Source organism: Cheilinus undulatus, linkage group 8, assembly GCF_018320785.1.
Source record: "Cheilinus undulatus linkage group 8, ASM1832078v1, whole genome shotgun sequence".
In the NCBI taxonomy this organism is placed as follows: Eukaryota; Metazoa; Chordata; class Actinopteri; order Labriformes; family Labridae; genus Cheilinus; species Cheilinus undulatus.
Genome location: NC_054872.1, coordinates 25963981 through 25979907, shown reverse-complemented (window position 1 = coordinate 25979907; position 15927 = coordinate 25963981). Strand labels below are relative to the sequence as shown.

The following is a 15927-nucleotide window of genomic DNA, read 5'->3' as shown; positions in this document are numbered from 1 at the left end:
ACTTCTTGATTATATTACGCACAGTGGACAAAGGAATTTCAGGATCTCTGGAGATGGTCTTGAAACCTTGAGATTGTTCATATTTTTCCACAATTTTGCTTCCTAAGTCCCCAGACAATTCTGGGCTCTTCTTTCTCTTCTCCATGCTTGGTGTGACACACACAGGCACACAACACAAAGGTTGAGTCAACTTTTATACATTCTAACTGGCTTCAGGTGTGATTTTTATTTTGCCAGCACCTATTACTGCCACAGGTGAGTTTAAATGAGCATCACATGCTTGAAATAAAATGATTTACCCACAGTTTTAAAAAGGTGCCAATTGTCCGGCCCATTTTTTGAGCTTTGTGTAAAATCGTGTCAATTTTGTCTTTTTTCTTTAGATTTCTTTTGTTGTTCCAATGCACATGAAGGCAAAAAACACATGTATACCAAAAACATTTGTAATTGCAACAATTTCTGGGAGAAATGGTGTATTTTCTGAAAAAAATTAAAGGGGTGCCAATACCTTTGTCCATGACTGTATAACCACTTGCTAGCTTTCATTACTTTGTGATACAGCTGAATGATTTAACTAGACTAGAGGTAAATTTCTAGCCTGTAGTGATGTTAGCAAGCCAGCGTCAATGCTAACATTAGCAAAGTTGTTGGCAGCTTTACCTTGAAATATTGTTAATGTCCCTCCAGATCTCCATGATCGGATGTCTTTTCTGCAAGCGATTAAGGAAAGAGTGTTCGGTCATTTGAATTGTCAGATTCCCTAAATTTTTTTGTTTGCAGACTATAGGCGTAGTTGGCATTGCACCATTGCTGTGTGCAGGGCAACCCACAAAGGAAAATAATTATTTCCCCTAGCCTGTAATGCTAGAAATGCTGGGGTTGTAATACCTGATACTATTGCTGACAAGCTGTCATGTCCAACATTGAGTCATTACTGACAATTAACAGCACATTAATAAGCTTAACAGAATAGCCTCAGCTTGCTGTCAATACACTATAAAAGACTGAATGAATGATCCCACTCAACAACCTAATGTGTCATTCCTGGTTATCTTTTAGGCTGGACTATGATTTCTCTTGCATTTTTTCACTGGTACTCTGAGAGTATAATGGTATTTATATTCTAGAGTTTTAGGGGAAATATTTATTGATACTTGATGTCAAAGTGTTTTTCATGTGTATGTTGTTGAATGTTTTCTATGGCTATAGCATGGGTAAAGAGCCCAAGACAAATCACTCTGGGGGATAATAAAAATTATCTTAAAAATCTTTTGCTAAGAGAAAACTTCTCATTCACTGTAGATATGATGAATTAAACTTAACATCAATAAATCTAATTTTCATGGTGCCCATCAAACACTGTTTGGATAAAGGTGAACTTAACATGGGCACGCAGGTTTGAATTTTGGATCTCACAGACCAGTGATATATTCTTATACTGGTGGCTTGCAGCTTCAGCATTCTCCCATTTGGGTCTATCCTTACCTTGAGTGAAACTTAAACTAAAATTACATTTTTTTTAAAAACTGGATTTAAAGTTAATTGGTATTACAGAAGGCTACACAGTAGCTCTTTGGGCTTGAGGATGATGGTCTGTTTCCCCCTCAGGGCAAGCCAAAAGGTGATATCTGGGCCCACCCCTAAATGGAAAAAGTATCTATGAGCACTGTACCGTCACCACCTGAATATACAATACAATACAATACAATAACTTTATTTATCCCTGAAGGGAAATTCATTTGTCTGGAGTATAAGTGAGAGAGAGTATGAGTTTGAATATGGTGAATAAGCTAAATACTTAAAAGGGTCTGAAATGTTTCCCTTTTTACCCTTGCTGTCTTTTGTTGCAGCTAGATGAGGGCGTAAAATCACTTTCATATTGGTTCGGTCTCTTTGAGGAAAAACTTACTTTAGCTTAGATTTGCTATCACTTGACCAGCAGTGAAATCCTACTGCCCTTCATGGTGTGGGCATGTGTAGCAATAAGTGAAAGGCAAAGATGTGAATAGTATAGATATTCTCATCTATAAGCAATTTCCTAAAACTTATTCAGTCAAACAGTAAAGCTGCTGAATTATGAGTGCTGGGTCTGACTGTGCCACCATCTTGGTTGTTGTAATGGTTGAAGTATGGAGACTAACATAGTTCATTTCATGTGTTTTGCAGGAGAAAGCTGACGGGGCGTCTGCGTTGTAACTGAACCATCTGCATCTGTCTCTTTAAACCTCTGACTGCATCGGAGCGCAGCGCTCATCACACAGTGACCAGCTCTACACGCACACATATCCAAAAAGAATTATCTCATAATCCTCACCTCAACTTATGGATAACTGAGTAGAACAATCTTAGTAGATCCTCTGTGTTTTCATGTGTTATCTTTCTTTTTTTCAGTTGAGCTGTTCATTGTAGGTAGACGAGGACTGAACAATGCTTATCTCATCCAGGTGTTAAAAAAAAGTTTAGTGAATACTTTTATTGGTTAAAAAGCAGGATTTTCAGTTGAGTTACGTTTGCTTTTAAATGCTTTTATTTCCTAGTGGTTTTTACATTGTTGATTTTATACAAATGCACTGTTTCCGTTTTAGTTTAGACACCATTATCAGCATTTATTCCCTTGGTGCTGCTAGGGGAACGTTAAGACTACATTCAAGGGAACTCTTTATTTTGTTGTTGTTTACTTGTCTATTTAATTCAGGAGAGACATTTTTTAAAAGATGAAATGACATACCTCACATCATTATGTGAACAAAGATATTCTGTGCTCAAATCTGAACAGTTGTTTGGCTTTGTTCACTGCTCAGGTACAAAAAGAAAAAACAAAAACCATGAAATCTTTTTTTCTTCCCTAACCAGCCAAGAACCTGTAGCCTACACATTATTGTAAAGTTTGAATTAAATTTTATCTATTTTGAAATATGTCTCTATTTTATAGAATTAATGTTTTTATAGGATTTGTACAAAAAATGAGGTTTTTAAGTTATTCATATCCATCTGCATCATTATGTTGTAGGTTACCATTGTGCTGTTTACGGAGTCTGAGGTCTCGATTTATGACCTGCTTACCTGTCTTGCCTGACACCCTGAATCATTCTTATTCGTTTCCTCTTGTAGTCCACCAAGTTTACCAGATCTTTCACATTTACAAAGCAGTGCTTCCCTCAGCCATGTGTTTTGTTCAGTAGTATAGAAGTCAAAGAATTGCTTTGAATATATTTGGTTGACAAAAGGAGTTTTACAAGTTTCGGTCTGTTTATCTCAGGTTTTGATAATCTTTGTTAAGACTACAGACCTCCACATGATTGTATGAGGAATGTTCATATATGTAAATCCATCCCTACTTTAAATGTACATTTATTTTCAGCCAAGTGAGGTCAATAAATACAAAGCTTGTCTGTCACAGTAACCACACATGTACGAGGTGAAGGCAGCTGTCCCAGTATATGTGGCTTTTCTCTCATAGGAGCACTAAAAGTTGTCTTTTTTCATGTTCTACTATACATTAATTTATTTGTAAAGTAGGAACCGTCTCATGTGATTTGATGTACTGTGATGTTTCAACACAAGCTGGTTTCCAGGCTTCCACTAGAGAGTTCACTGTGTTAAATATTGCATTCATTATCAACCAAGTTTGTAAAGCCTTTTTACCACATAGTCTTCTGAGTAGATTGCTCTCTCTCTCACCTGCTGTTTCCTGTACTTTTTCATAGAAGAGAAAATACTTTAACAATACGAGTCCTTTTTAGATAGCATATTTGTTAGCAACATTTTTTTTAACCCAAAAAGAAGCCATTGGTATTGTAGCTACATTTAAAACAACAGAAACCTCTCCTGGAAGGAAATGTAGAATTTCACATCAAAAATTAGTTTTTAGACTGGAAAATATTGTTGCTTTGTGACTTATCCCTGTCTTTTTATGGAAAAAAAATAAAATATGCATTATTTTGCATTTTGTTGAGCTGTCTATGTCTGAATCTGTGATAGTTTTTTATAATGGGAAATATATTTACGTAGCTGTAAATACCAGTGGTATGTACCAATAAGCATGGGTGGAAAAGTCCAAGTTAAAATGTCTGTAAATAAAAAGTACTAGTCTATATATCTCCTCAACTAAGAGTAAAAGGTATACACTTGCAAGAAAAAGTATGTGAACCCTTTGAGATTTCTTGGATTTCTGCATAAGTTGGTCATAAAATGTGTTCTGATCTTCATCTAAGTCTCAACAACAGACAAACACAGTCTGCTTAAACTAATACCACACAAAAAATGATATGTTTTCTTGTTTTTATTGAACAAACCATGTAACATTCACAGTGCGGGGTGGAAAAAGTATGTGAACCCCTAGGTTATTGACTTCTCCAAGAGCTAATTGGAGCCAGGAGTCAGCCAACCTGGAGTCCAATCAATGTGATGAGATTGAACGTGTCGGTTAAAGCTGCCCTGCCCGATAAAAATCCCACACCAGTTTTGAGTTTGCTGTTCTCAAGAAGCATTGCCTGATGTGAACCATGCCTTGCACAAAAGAGCTCTCAGAAGACCTATGATCAAGAATTGTTGACTTGGATGAAGCTGGAAAGGGTTACAAAAGTATCTCTAAAAGCCTTGATGTTCATGTGTCCACGGTAAGACAGACTGTCTACAAATGGAGAAAGTTGAGCACTGTTGCTACTCTCCCTAGGCGTGGTTGTCCTGTAAAGATGACTGCAAGAGCACAGCGCAGAATGCTCAATGAGGTGAAGAAGAATCCTAGCGTGTCAGCTAAAGACTTACAGAAATCTCTGGCACATGCCAACATTTGTGTTGACAAATCTACAATAAGTCAAATATTAAACAAGAATGGAGTTCATGGGAGGACAACACAGAGGAAGACACTGCTGTCCAAAAATAAATTGCTGCACGTTTGAAGTTTACAAAAGAGCACCTGGATGTTCCACAGCACTACTGGCAAAATATTCTGTGGACAGATGAAACCAAAATTGAGTTGTTTGGAAGGAACACACAACGCTATGTGTGGGGAAAAAAAGGCACAGCACACCAACATCAAAACCTCGTTCCAACTGTGAAATATGGTGGAGGGGCCATCATGGTTTGGGGCTGCTTTGCTGCCTCAGGGCCTGGACGGATTGCTGTCATTGATGGAAAAATGAATTCCCAAGTTTATCAAGAAATTTTGCAGGAAAACTTAAGACCATCTGTCCACCAACTGAAGCTCAACAGAGGATGGGTGATGCAACAGGACAACGACCCAAAGCATAGAAGTAAATCAACAACAGAATGGATTCAACAGAAGAAAATACGCCTTCTGGAGTGGCCCAGTCAGAGTCCTGACCTCAACCCGATTGAGATGCTGTGGCATGACCTCAAGAGTGCGATTCACACCAGACATCCCAAGAATATAGCTGCACTGAAACAGTTTTATAAAGAGGAATGGTCCAATATTCCTCCTGACCATTGTGCAGGTCTGATCTGCAACTACAGGAAACATTTGGTAGAGGTTATTGCTGCCAAAGGAGGGTCAACCAGTTATCAAATCCAAAGGTTCACATACTTCTTCCACCCTGCACTGTGAATGTTTACATAGTTTCTTCAATAAAAACATGAAAACATATCATTTTTTTGTGTGGTATTAGTTTAAGCAGACTGTTTGTCTATTGTTGTGACTTAGATGAAGATCAGAACACATTTTATGACCAACTTATGCAGAAATCCAAGAAATCTCAAAGGGTTCACATACTTTTTCTTGCAACTGTATAAAGTTTACTTTAAGTACCAAGTACTGAGTAGCTACTAGGGCTGAATGATTTGGGAATATAATCCAACTGAAATTTCTTTTTTCCAACATTGTAATCGCAATTTGACACAGGATTAATCTTTAGGTCCAAAAAGTTTTAAAGTTCCAAACACAAGCATGTAATCGTTCCATAATATAACCAACACAATATTGGATAGATAAAACATTAACTGTTCTGGTCATTTACTGTATGACATAGCATGATGCATTAACATGAAGTGCATATCTTCATCTATTTCAATCACAGTGGTAAATTTACCTTTGTGTTTTTTACCTCAATCCTTGTAAAATCATTCATGAACACTAGGGCTGAACAATTTAGAAAAAAATCAAAGTAAAATTAAAGGGAATGATCATTATTACTTCATTCTCATTTTTAATTTAGGAAAACATTTACAAAAATTAGGAAAAATATTTCTGGGGGGGAACTATTCCAGAAGATTTTAATGCTTCAGTGTTTGCAGGATTTGAAGAGCCAACATCTCTGCTACAAAAAATTTAAACTTTTTTGACACACACTTCAGGTCAAAGAAATTTTGCACCGTCTGCAATTTGAAAGTTGTAGGACATATTGCAATTTAACCTCAATTTTAATTAATTTCCCAGCCTTAGTAGCTACTGAGGAGTTACACAGTAAAATATTAACTTTCCTTATTGACAAGAAGAAGAGAATATATCTCCAGACAGGTTTTCCAGTTACCGTCACATCTTTATAATGAAGTAAAATACAACCGTTGTTTGGGGATGTGATGTGTAATCATTTTCTCACTATGTGCTATGTGTAGTCAACAGAAGTGGAAAAAGTACAAGAGTTTTCATGTATACTCATGTAAAAGTACAGTTAGCCTGGTTAAAACTTACATTAGTAAAATGACCAATTTCAAAATGGTACCAGTACCCATAAAAACTACTCAATTACAGTAATACGAGTAATGTAATTAACTTTCCACCTCTGCCAATATGTCTGGGGAGTTTTAGGCTTGACTTAAAATCCATGTCAGCTGAGGTTTTCTTTTTTTTTGATTAACCTCTTTCCTTTAATTTGAAAATGTATTCTAGGGACAGAATTTTTTGTCTGAACTAAATGTGTGTATGGGTATTGATGAATTCAAGCATATTGGCATATCAGATATCAGCAAAAATCCATATCATGCATCCCTACTTTTTAAAAAAATATATGAATGAGGTTTCAGTGAGAATATTGAATGCTAGTCCCTTATTCTAAAGTCACTCACATGTTCAAACCAAACTCTTAAATGTAAACAAGACATCTGTTTTTAAAACTAAAATGAAAGTACCAATACAAGATTATACAGTTAATATTTGTAGTTTCCTTTATAAATCAAGTACTTACACAGCCACAGAATTTCAAAGTCTAAATTGATTTATTTTATATATTTTTAAAAACCAAGCATTCATTGATTTTCAAAATATTGTTCTTGATCGTCCTTTAAGTCCAGAGTCGCTGCACCAGTTCTTAAATCAAATTTAAGACCCAGACACAGATAAGCTGCAGCCAATTTTTCACCACGAGGACTTTTCTGAAATCTGACCCAACAGCTTTATTATTATCCCAATTTTATTTTTTGTAAATCTTACAAGTCACCTTGTAGTAGTCGGTGTCTGCCACTGCCATTTTTTTCTGTATTCCCATCTTGAAGTCCTGACCTTGCATTTTCCCCATCTACTTCTCTTTCTGAACTGTTGTTTCTGAACCATTACATCCACAAAAAACTGTGTTAATAGAAATATCTAATGCTAACAAGACGGTGTAAACAAGTCTTAGAGTGCCTAAAAATACGGCTTTGTAAGACTTTATATGACCTTAATTTATGATAATCTCATTTAATGATCTGCAGGAACTCTCTAAATTGGTAGTTTTTGATTCTCAGAAATAGCACCTGTTCACATTAAAATATTTTGGAAATTAAATTGCTGAATTTAACAGCATTAAAGCTTTTGCACAATCCATTCTTGAAAATAATATTATTTGCAATTTAATGTTGATCTTAAACAGAATAGAATGACTATCATTGATAAGGCAAATCCTGATATATCCAATCTCTTGCTGCTGAGCCATAAAGCACTCTGCAGATTTTTTAATTCTAACACATAATAGCCACTTTTCTGCTGCAGAGGAACAACTCTAACATGAAGACGTGTTTACATCAGTACTGGTTCAACATGGGATAAGGAGATTGACCAGTTGGGAAAAGTTGCAGAGTCAATACCAAAAAAACCTAACTGCTAAACTGTAACAGGTTTCACTAAATGAATCTGAATCTGAGTGTTTCTATCAACAAAGGTGAGTATGGGGAACTGTACAGGCATTCACTGGAAATATATAATCCTGCTTCAAATATATAATAGACAACAAAGTCTTTGAATCCTCTCTGTGTTGTTGAAGCAGAGTTCTAGCGAATTGTCTTGACCGGGCTTTTGAAAGTTGAGGCAGCTTGAAGTTGGAGTTGATAAGCCATTGGGTGGATTTTGAAACCATATAACCTGGAAAAGAAAGAAAAAAATACATTCAATTATTGAACAGAAATAACTTTCATTTTAATCCTTTGAGGTCAGGGGCCAAAGTTTTTAAACAGTATTTTTTTTAAGCTACTGACAATTCAATGCCAGAAATTCAGTGCAGAAAAAACTAAACTAAAATTACTTTTGATTTTAGTTTAAATTATATTAATACCTTTTGTAAAACTGACACATTTTGTTTAAACATGAATTAAACAGCATGTGAAGTTAGTTAATACAAACAGTAACTCGATTAAGTGTCAGATAATACACACCTTGGCACAAACTGGTTGGCTGGTCGCTTTGGACGATACTCAGGGTGCACCATGAACAGCATGTGGGGGAAACCTGTCCCAAAGTAGGCTCCATCTGTGTGGTGGTGTCTGGACGATTTGGGGGTGTAAACATCCATGCACTTTGGGCAGTAAAGCTTCACCATTGCCTCTCCAGGAATGTCTGACAATCCTACAAGAGACCAGGTATCACTGAGTAAGTCTTTACTACTACTAACCACAATCAAAGGTGCAGCATGGGGTCAGTGATGGGGGAAGACTGTTTTACGTGAAGTTAAAAAAACTGACTTACCAATAGGAAGCATTGGCTGATTCTCACAATAGACTCTGGGGCAATACCCAAAATCCCCTTGTTGATACTTTTCCAGCTATGGGGGATATTAAATTTGGAAATGACTGCTGAACCTCCTCATACAGCATGTAAGAATCTGACATTATTAGGTAACAGCTTACCATCTGTGCAATGCCTCTGTTGGTGAGGATGTACCGTGCGTGAATAAGCCCATAGAGCATCTCTGCTGCCTGCTCTATCAGATCACTCTGATTGGGATTATCTTCAAGTTCCTCATCTGTAAAGTTAACGTCATTTAGGCAGTTATAACACTGGTGACTGTGCTGTATTACATTTTATGTAGGAACTGCTACATCGCTCATATCCTCTCACCTGGCTCAAGGTCAAGGATCATGTCCAAGGCCTGGCGATAGTGAGGCACCTGCTCATTCAAACCTGTCAGGTTAAACTTATCCTGTATGTAGTCTTCATCAACCTGCAACACATGATGGGGGACAAAGGAAGACAGTGAAGAGCTGTTAATGGCATCAGTTAGGGTTGCAACAGCACACTGATGTGGAAGCATTATGTAAGAGCTTAACAGGATTACTTAGATTCTGCAGATGAAGACAACAAGGAGTTAAAATTAGAATTGGATTGAGCGACCTAACCTCTTAGATACACCATTGTACCATTACAAACTGTCGCCTATGTTTACCACTCAATTCCTGGTATATTTATGTAAGTGTTCCTTTTGAAGGCTCTTTTAAGGGTGCTTTAGGAGTGGAAGCAAACAGGTGCAGGAAGTCACTATAACAGGCAGCTCAGGAAGAATTAGTGGGATTTGATATTGTAGTTTGTAAACAAAATGTGCAGAGTTGTATTTATTATTATTACTTGTTTATTTGACAGATGCCATGCATAACACAGCCACTGAGCTTGAGTTAGAAGAATATTTTACCACTGCTGTCACTGCGCAGGAATTCTAAAAAAAAATGCATAATAAATTAACACAAGCTTCACAAGCAGTACATCAAGAATTTTCCCAGATTGCTTGTAGAAGGTATATAATGGTTTAGGAGCTGTCAATCCTGCCTGGGACTAGCAAATGAAAATAAAATTAGAAAATAACTTCACAGCAGCTAAAGGTAAGTGATGCCAGCTATGTCTGATATGAGATATTGTGCAGCGCAAATAATAAGCCCAAGGCAGAGGGGAGGATCTGTGCTGGTGGTGAATGATGAGGGGGAAGCGATGACTGATACTGGACAATTTTACACAAGGTCTTTTTTGGTATTAAGGAAAGCTGGCCCATTCAGCCTTTAAATGTAGGATTTTGCATCCCTATGAATCATATTATTATTGACTAGAAAAGATATTTCTTATGTGAAAGCCCATTGGAACTCTAGAAGAGTGTTGATTTTGTCAGCTATTTTTAATTCTAAATGTTAATGTGCTCTATGCCCCCTGTCACACCTGGGATCCCTGCTTTCTACAGCTGTAAGGCAGAAGAGCTAAATATATAAAATATGTTGTTTGTTGACAAATTTAACCAGAGAGGTGAAATATCATGGATTGGATTATATGAATGTCCAATGAAAACTTAATTACATTTTAATCCATCAAAGATCAGTTTTTAGCTAGTCTTAGTCTCATCTTTCTAATGGAAAAGGTGATTGACTAACATATTTAGTCGGTTTTAGTTGAATAGCACTGCTCTATTAATATGTTTAGGCCAGAGAAATTATGGTTGTGAGGGTACAAAAGGTACAGTTGATATGGAAACAATTTTACTTGACCAGGAAAAATAGCATGATAAAGTTAGTATTAAATCTAAATAATGTATTAACAGAGGATATAAATTAATATACCTATTAGACATGTACAATTTAAAAATTAAACAAGAAACGAGTAGCTCTTATCTCAACCTACACTCATTGTTTTATGCTTTTAAGTACCTGAGAACTATGATTTTTTTTAATTTTATGATTTAATCTGAGGCATTGTCTTGTTCTATTTATCTTATAATTATATATGTTGTGTGCTATATGATTATAATGATCTGTGCTTGAAAAAAATAAAGTAAAAATGTACAGTGTTTTTCCCCAGTGTATCCCTACACTATCATATCGCTGTTTCATTCAATGCTAAATAGTAGTAATCGTAAATATAAACCGAGCCTCAGCTGAAAACCCTGCGGACTGACCTCACAGAAGAACTCATTCCCTCTCAGGCCACAGAACCAGGAAATCCAGGAGACCTCCTCTGAGCTGCTCATCCTCCTGACAAACCAAAACACATTCATTTGCCATCCTCAATGCTAACAGCTAACAACAGGCAGAACAAGTTTTAGAAATTGTAACTTTACAGATACGTGTTCTACATTTTTCTCAGTAATATGTATGTTAAAATGATGCTCACACAAAAAGCACTTTATCCGAAAGTCTTAAAAAATTATTTCAAATCATTAACGTATCTTGAGTTTGCTCGCTATCCTGCTACTTACGTTAGCTGGCAGGCTAGTTATTGGCTACCGTTTGTTAGCATTCGTGTGTAATGTTGCACGCTTACTATGGGAATTTAAGTTGAGCTTTGATATATTTGAAAGATACACGAAACTGTTAAACATTTATTAATTTCTGCTCACCCTTCTGTTAGTAATTTTAACAGGTTAACATGAAAGCTCGGCTCGTTGATCTGCGCTCCTAGATGACAAATACGTCTTCCGGTTGTCGAAACTTCAAAATAAAATGACTCGTGACGCATTTTCTCACATGCAGCAGAAGTCAGCGGTATATGACAGTGTTTTCATGTATTTTGAATGTAAAGATAAAAAAAGATATCTACTATTGTCAACCTCTTTTTTTTGTAAGTTAAATTTCACATCCACAAGTCGAAATCTCCCAGTTCAACTCCTATTTTTATATTATTTTCAATTGAACTAAATTATTCATTTGAATCTCTTCCAACTTAAACAAAAACATCTGTGTCACACTGAACTGTCATGTTTTTCAGTCTGTTTTTTAAAAATAATTTTTCCTTCATTATTTTGAGTAATTAATACACTTTTTATTTTATCAACCTTTGTTATTGCACGTGAGCTCTCCTCTTATCCATGTTGTATGTCATTGTTTACTTGTGTGTACTGGTATGTCTGATTTTTGTACATTAGAATTGTTCAAGAAGAAAGTCAAAAGTAGTTAAAAGGACACTGATGTGCTCCTATGACATTAAACTGATAAATAACAACAACAACAACAACAACAACAATAATAATAAAAATAATAAAAATTACAATAATAAAAACGAAACAATAATATGAAAACAATTTAACAAAATTGTTTTCCCAGATAAGTTAGCTGACATCCTGAAAAAAACAACTTAAATTACTCATTATCATGGTGAAACAATAAAAAAATTAAAGTGGGGTAGGGATCATGCATGTATTTTAAGGCTGTATTCTAATACACTCATGTTATAACACACTGGATATTATCACCTTAATCTGAAATTTTTTTAAGGGTATCCCAGGCTTACTATAAGTAAAATGCCCCCTTTGTGACACTTTTGTGTCTTCTAATGGTAAAGTAAGATCATTAGAGTAAGCAGGCTCACTAACAAAATATCTAGATGCCGATGATGTAAGATGTCCATTAGGGTTACCAAAGAAATTAAGACAAAGGAAACAGATCATCCAATTTCTTTGTTTAGATCACATTAATTCATTAAAAACTGCAAATCTTATAAAACATTTTATCATTTTATTTTGAGTGACAGAGATTTTAGAGCAAGGCCATGACGATAGTTATTCCAAGATAGGATGGAGAATTTCTTCAGGGCAGGTCTGAAAAGGTCTTGCGACCTGGTGGCCCTACATCCTTGGGTTCCTGTTCCTTTCCCATGCTTTCAAACATCAAGATCCTTAAAAAAGGAAAACAGGATTAAAATGGCTCAAAAGAGACATAGGAGGCACTTATTGCCGATACTTGTCCTTTCACAGACTGAGACACATCACACACATTTTTTTTTATCAAACTTGTAATTTAGTCTCTTTCATTTATATAAAAAAACTTCGGAATTCTTCCTTATATGGTAGATTAAGTTGTTGACGAAAAATACAAAGCTTGAAATAACCAACATTTGGAATCAACCAGTATTTACTCACAGTTTTAAAATGGCATTTCTTTTTCCCAGCATCATATTCAAAAAGTCAGTGTAGCTGATGGTGTCTTTGGATGTCCCTCCAACCACTTCTGACATCATCTTCTTCAGTTCCATATGAGTTTTTGCCAGTCCCAGTTTCTCCAGCATCCGCTTTAGCCCCATTAAATCTGTTAGGTTGATAGATCAGGAAAAGCAGATGAGGTCAAATGGGCTTGTATCTACAATCTCTGAAGGGACTTTTGTAATTTTTTCAAAAATTTACCTATATCTCCTTTGTCATTTAGATCAAACTCCATGTATTTCTCTGAAACACAAACAACAAAAGTCAGAGACCTTCTGGCTTTGCACTTGAAAATAAAAGATTTACCAAAGAGTGAGAGCTCCCAAATACTCACGTTTGAACATTTCAAGCTTTGAGCCAAGATCCTCTTCCTCTGCATACTGGGGGTCTGAGAGGAAAGCCTGGGAGTAATGATATTCAATTAATAGCAATATTATCAGGCATGCATTTTTGTCATACTCTGTCCCAGTCTCACCTCATTGATAGAGTTCAGCTTCTCTTCCTGGTGAGTCTTGAGTAGACCGAAGGCTTTACCACCTGTTAAGATAATGCACAGGCAGTCTTAGAAGTCATCTATTAAGTAAGCACAATAAAATCTAAACATGACAATTAAAATGAATAGGCGCTTACACAAGCCAGAAATGGGTGTCAAATTAAAAATTTAAGCAGTAAAAGGAAAACTAACCTTGAGCACTGTCCATTTTAGCTGTTTCAGCCAGTGAAACAAACACAGTGTGAAGAGCTGTGATGCTGTTTCTGTAAATAAAGGCAGAAGAGGAAGTGAGATGACACAGTTTCAATAAGCTATGGTGAGGTTCCTCTCTTACATTTAAGGCAAACAGAGGTCAAATATAGTATGCAAGTCATAGCACTGACACAGACCCTTTAATGTTGCTGCAAATTTCTCAACAGGAGAGTTTTGCATACAGAATACTGTGTAGTTGCCAGGATGAGCTCGTTTCAAAGTTTCAGGTCTTAAGTAAAGCACACAAAACATGCCTAGCTTGCATAACTTCAGCTTTAGAAATAATCGAAAATGTTGAGTAAGGAAGGAATAGCAATGTAGCAAGAAAAACGAGGAAATTTAGACTACCCTGCAAAAATAATTTGCTCATGAGCCGTGTTTGGCTGTGGAAAATATTTTGCTTGAACTATTTTTAAAGTGTTTCATTGAGACTAATGTAGTGCATGCAGGTGTGTTGCAAGGAATTTAGGGCCACATGCAAAGATATCACTCTGGGCCTTCATTATGACCACATCTATGAAGACGCTTTTAAAGCTTGAACAAACATCAGTGTTGTATTATACCTTGAAAATTGTGGATCAATGACCGATGAGGTGACTTGGAGGAGAAGACTGAAGTATGCAGGATGAGATGAGCAGAAGACCCATGAAGATCTGGACTAGATGCTGATTAACTGAATGGAGGTGGCTGGGGTGGAGGAGGGTTGACAGGCTAACTGTGGAAGAGAGAATGACAAATTTAAAATATGACAAGTGCATGATGATTGGTCAAATAAGGTGATGGCAGAATCTGATTAGCTGAGAACTTAAGAAGGTAAATGCCTGTAATCAGCTGATCATCAGAACAGGAAGAGAGAAAGAATGGTAGAAGGGAGAGATATGAATGAGTGGTGGCTGATGAATGGATAGAAACAGTCCTTCTGCTTGAACTTTCACTGAGCTCCATTTCACACATCATTATGTATGTTGAAGCTAAAGAGAAGTACAACCTATTCAGTTACAATACAATAATCAGGGTGCTTTAAACTCTCTGCTGTCAATATTATACTAATCCTACAACTACAAACAACAATGATGATAATTAAAGCTTTAATTTAAATCATAATTGTAGTATTGTAGCAAGCCGTTCACAACATTACATTGAAATGCTCCTTTGTATAAACCTGTTTGCTTGCCTGTGAGAACCCTCCTTTGAATGAAGTCATTTGAAGACATTGATCAGGCCTGAATCCAACAACCAATCATGCTCAGATTGCATGTAACAAATCAATCACAGTAACTCTTTTAAACAGGCAAGTTTCAAACTAGCGTCATCAGATTTCTAGTGTTATGTTCAGAGCTGCAAACTACATTCAACTACTGAGGTGGAATTCCTAAGGTGTGCTGCCTGCCAGTGTTTACTTTTTTGAGATTTAGGTGGTTTTCTGTATATTATTGTAGTTTAATGTCGTGGTACAAGGTCCATTGGATGAAACCCAGATCACTGTAGCTTCACACAGGAAGAGGTGGTAGCCACACAAACGTGCCATCTCAGGATGTTGGCTTGCTAGGGTAAAAATGCATAGTCTTTGACACACAGACACCTGTTGTTGAGGGCATAGTTGATATTAATTCATTGTCGAATTGAATGATCATGAAGTAATGGATAGTCTGAAGTCATTTTTATTCTGAATATCTCACACATGCTCTGCAAGTTAGAAGAAGCACACACTGTTTCAATTGTAATAAAACAGACTGACAGCTACTTTCTGCTGCTCTTTTCTCTGACTGGTTCACAAAAACATCCTTAAAACTGTAAACCTTGATTTGTAAGCATGTTGTTACAGCTAATTTACTGTTTAAAGTCAACAAAATAAAAACAAATGTGGAGGAAGTACCTAAACTCTATTGGTGTTTTAAGTCAACAGTAAAGAACTACTTTAAAAATATGATGTATGAATGTACGAAGCAGGTAAAAGGGTTTAATTCTCAGCTCGTAGTTCTTTCATCAGTACAAAATTAAGAATTAAGACAAAGATCTGCATGTACATATGAAACGCACAGGTGTGACAAAATACCAGAAAATCCATATATTCATGTAAAGTCT

At 36.2% G+C, this 15927-nt stretch overlaps 3 protein-coding genes across 13 annotated transcripts in view; 1 reads left to right on the top strand and 2 right to left on the bottom strand.

Moving 5' to 3' along the window:
* LOC121513033 overlaps positions 1-3953 on the top strand; it is a 29911-nt gene extending 25958 nt beyond the window's left edge. For all 11 annotated transcript variants that reach the window (XM_041792515.1, XM_041792514.1, XM_041792507.1 and 8 more), the window contains one exon: positions 2167-3953. In XM_041792515.1, the coding sequence (XP_041648449.1) occupies positions 2167-2196 (30 nt within the window). In that variant the 3' untranslated portion in view covers positions 2197-3953. The remainder of the gene's footprint in view (positions 1-2166) is intronic.
* A 3151-nt stretch (positions 3954-7104) lies between these two features.
* On the bottom strand, positions 7105-11681 carry LOC121513037 (casein kinase II subunit beta-like). The gene is made up of 7 exons (XM_041792522.1): positions 11520-11681; positions 11079-11154; positions 9266-9368; positions 9055-9170; positions 8894-8969; positions 8584-8773; positions 7105-8293 (listed from the first exon to the last, which is right to left on the bottom strand). The coding sequence occupies exons 1-7, from the start codon at positions 11636-11638 to the stop codon at positions 8203-8205; spliced, it is 771 nt and encodes a 256-aa protein (XP_041648456.1). The 5' UTR covers positions 11639-11681; the 3' UTR covers positions 7105-8202.
* Positions 11682-11778: 97 nt separating this feature from the next.
* LOC121513038 (allograft inflammatory factor 1-like) lies at positions 11779-13941 on the bottom strand. The gene is made up of 6 exons (XM_041792524.1): positions 13783-13941; positions 13573-13634; positions 13432-13498; positions 13299-13340; positions 13038-13203; positions 11779-12793 (listed from the first exon to the last, which is right to left on the bottom strand). Exons 1-6 carry the CDS (start codon positions 13796-13798, stop codon positions 12706-12708), a joined length of 441 nt encoding a protein of 146 aa, XP_041648458.1. The 5' UTR covers positions 13799-13941; the 3' UTR covers positions 11779-12705.
* Positions 13942-15927: the final 1986 nt, after the last annotated feature.

Coding starts and splice junctions, on each gene's coding strand:
- LOC121513038 (XM_041792524.1), bottom strand. Junction 13,499..13,572: donor AGCTGAACTCTATCAATGAG/GTGAGACTGGGA, acceptor CATTACTCCCAG/GCTTTCCTCTCAGACCCCCA. Junction 12,794..13,037: donor AGAAATGCCATTTTAAAACT/GTGAGTAAATAC, acceptor TCCTTTTTTAAG/GATCTTGATGTTTGAAAGCA.
- LOC121513037 (XM_041792522.1), bottom strand. CDS start 11,638: ATGCGTCACGAGTCATTTTATTTTGAAGTTTCGACAACCGGAAGACGT. Junction 8,970..9,054: donor ACAGAGGCATTGCACAGATG/GTAAGCTGTTAC, acceptor TATCCCCCATAG/CTGGAAAAGTATCAACAAGG. Junction 8,774..8,893: donor TCAGCCAATGCTTCCTATTG/GTAAGTCAGTTT, acceptor GGTCTCTTGTAG/GATTGTCAGACATTCCTGGA.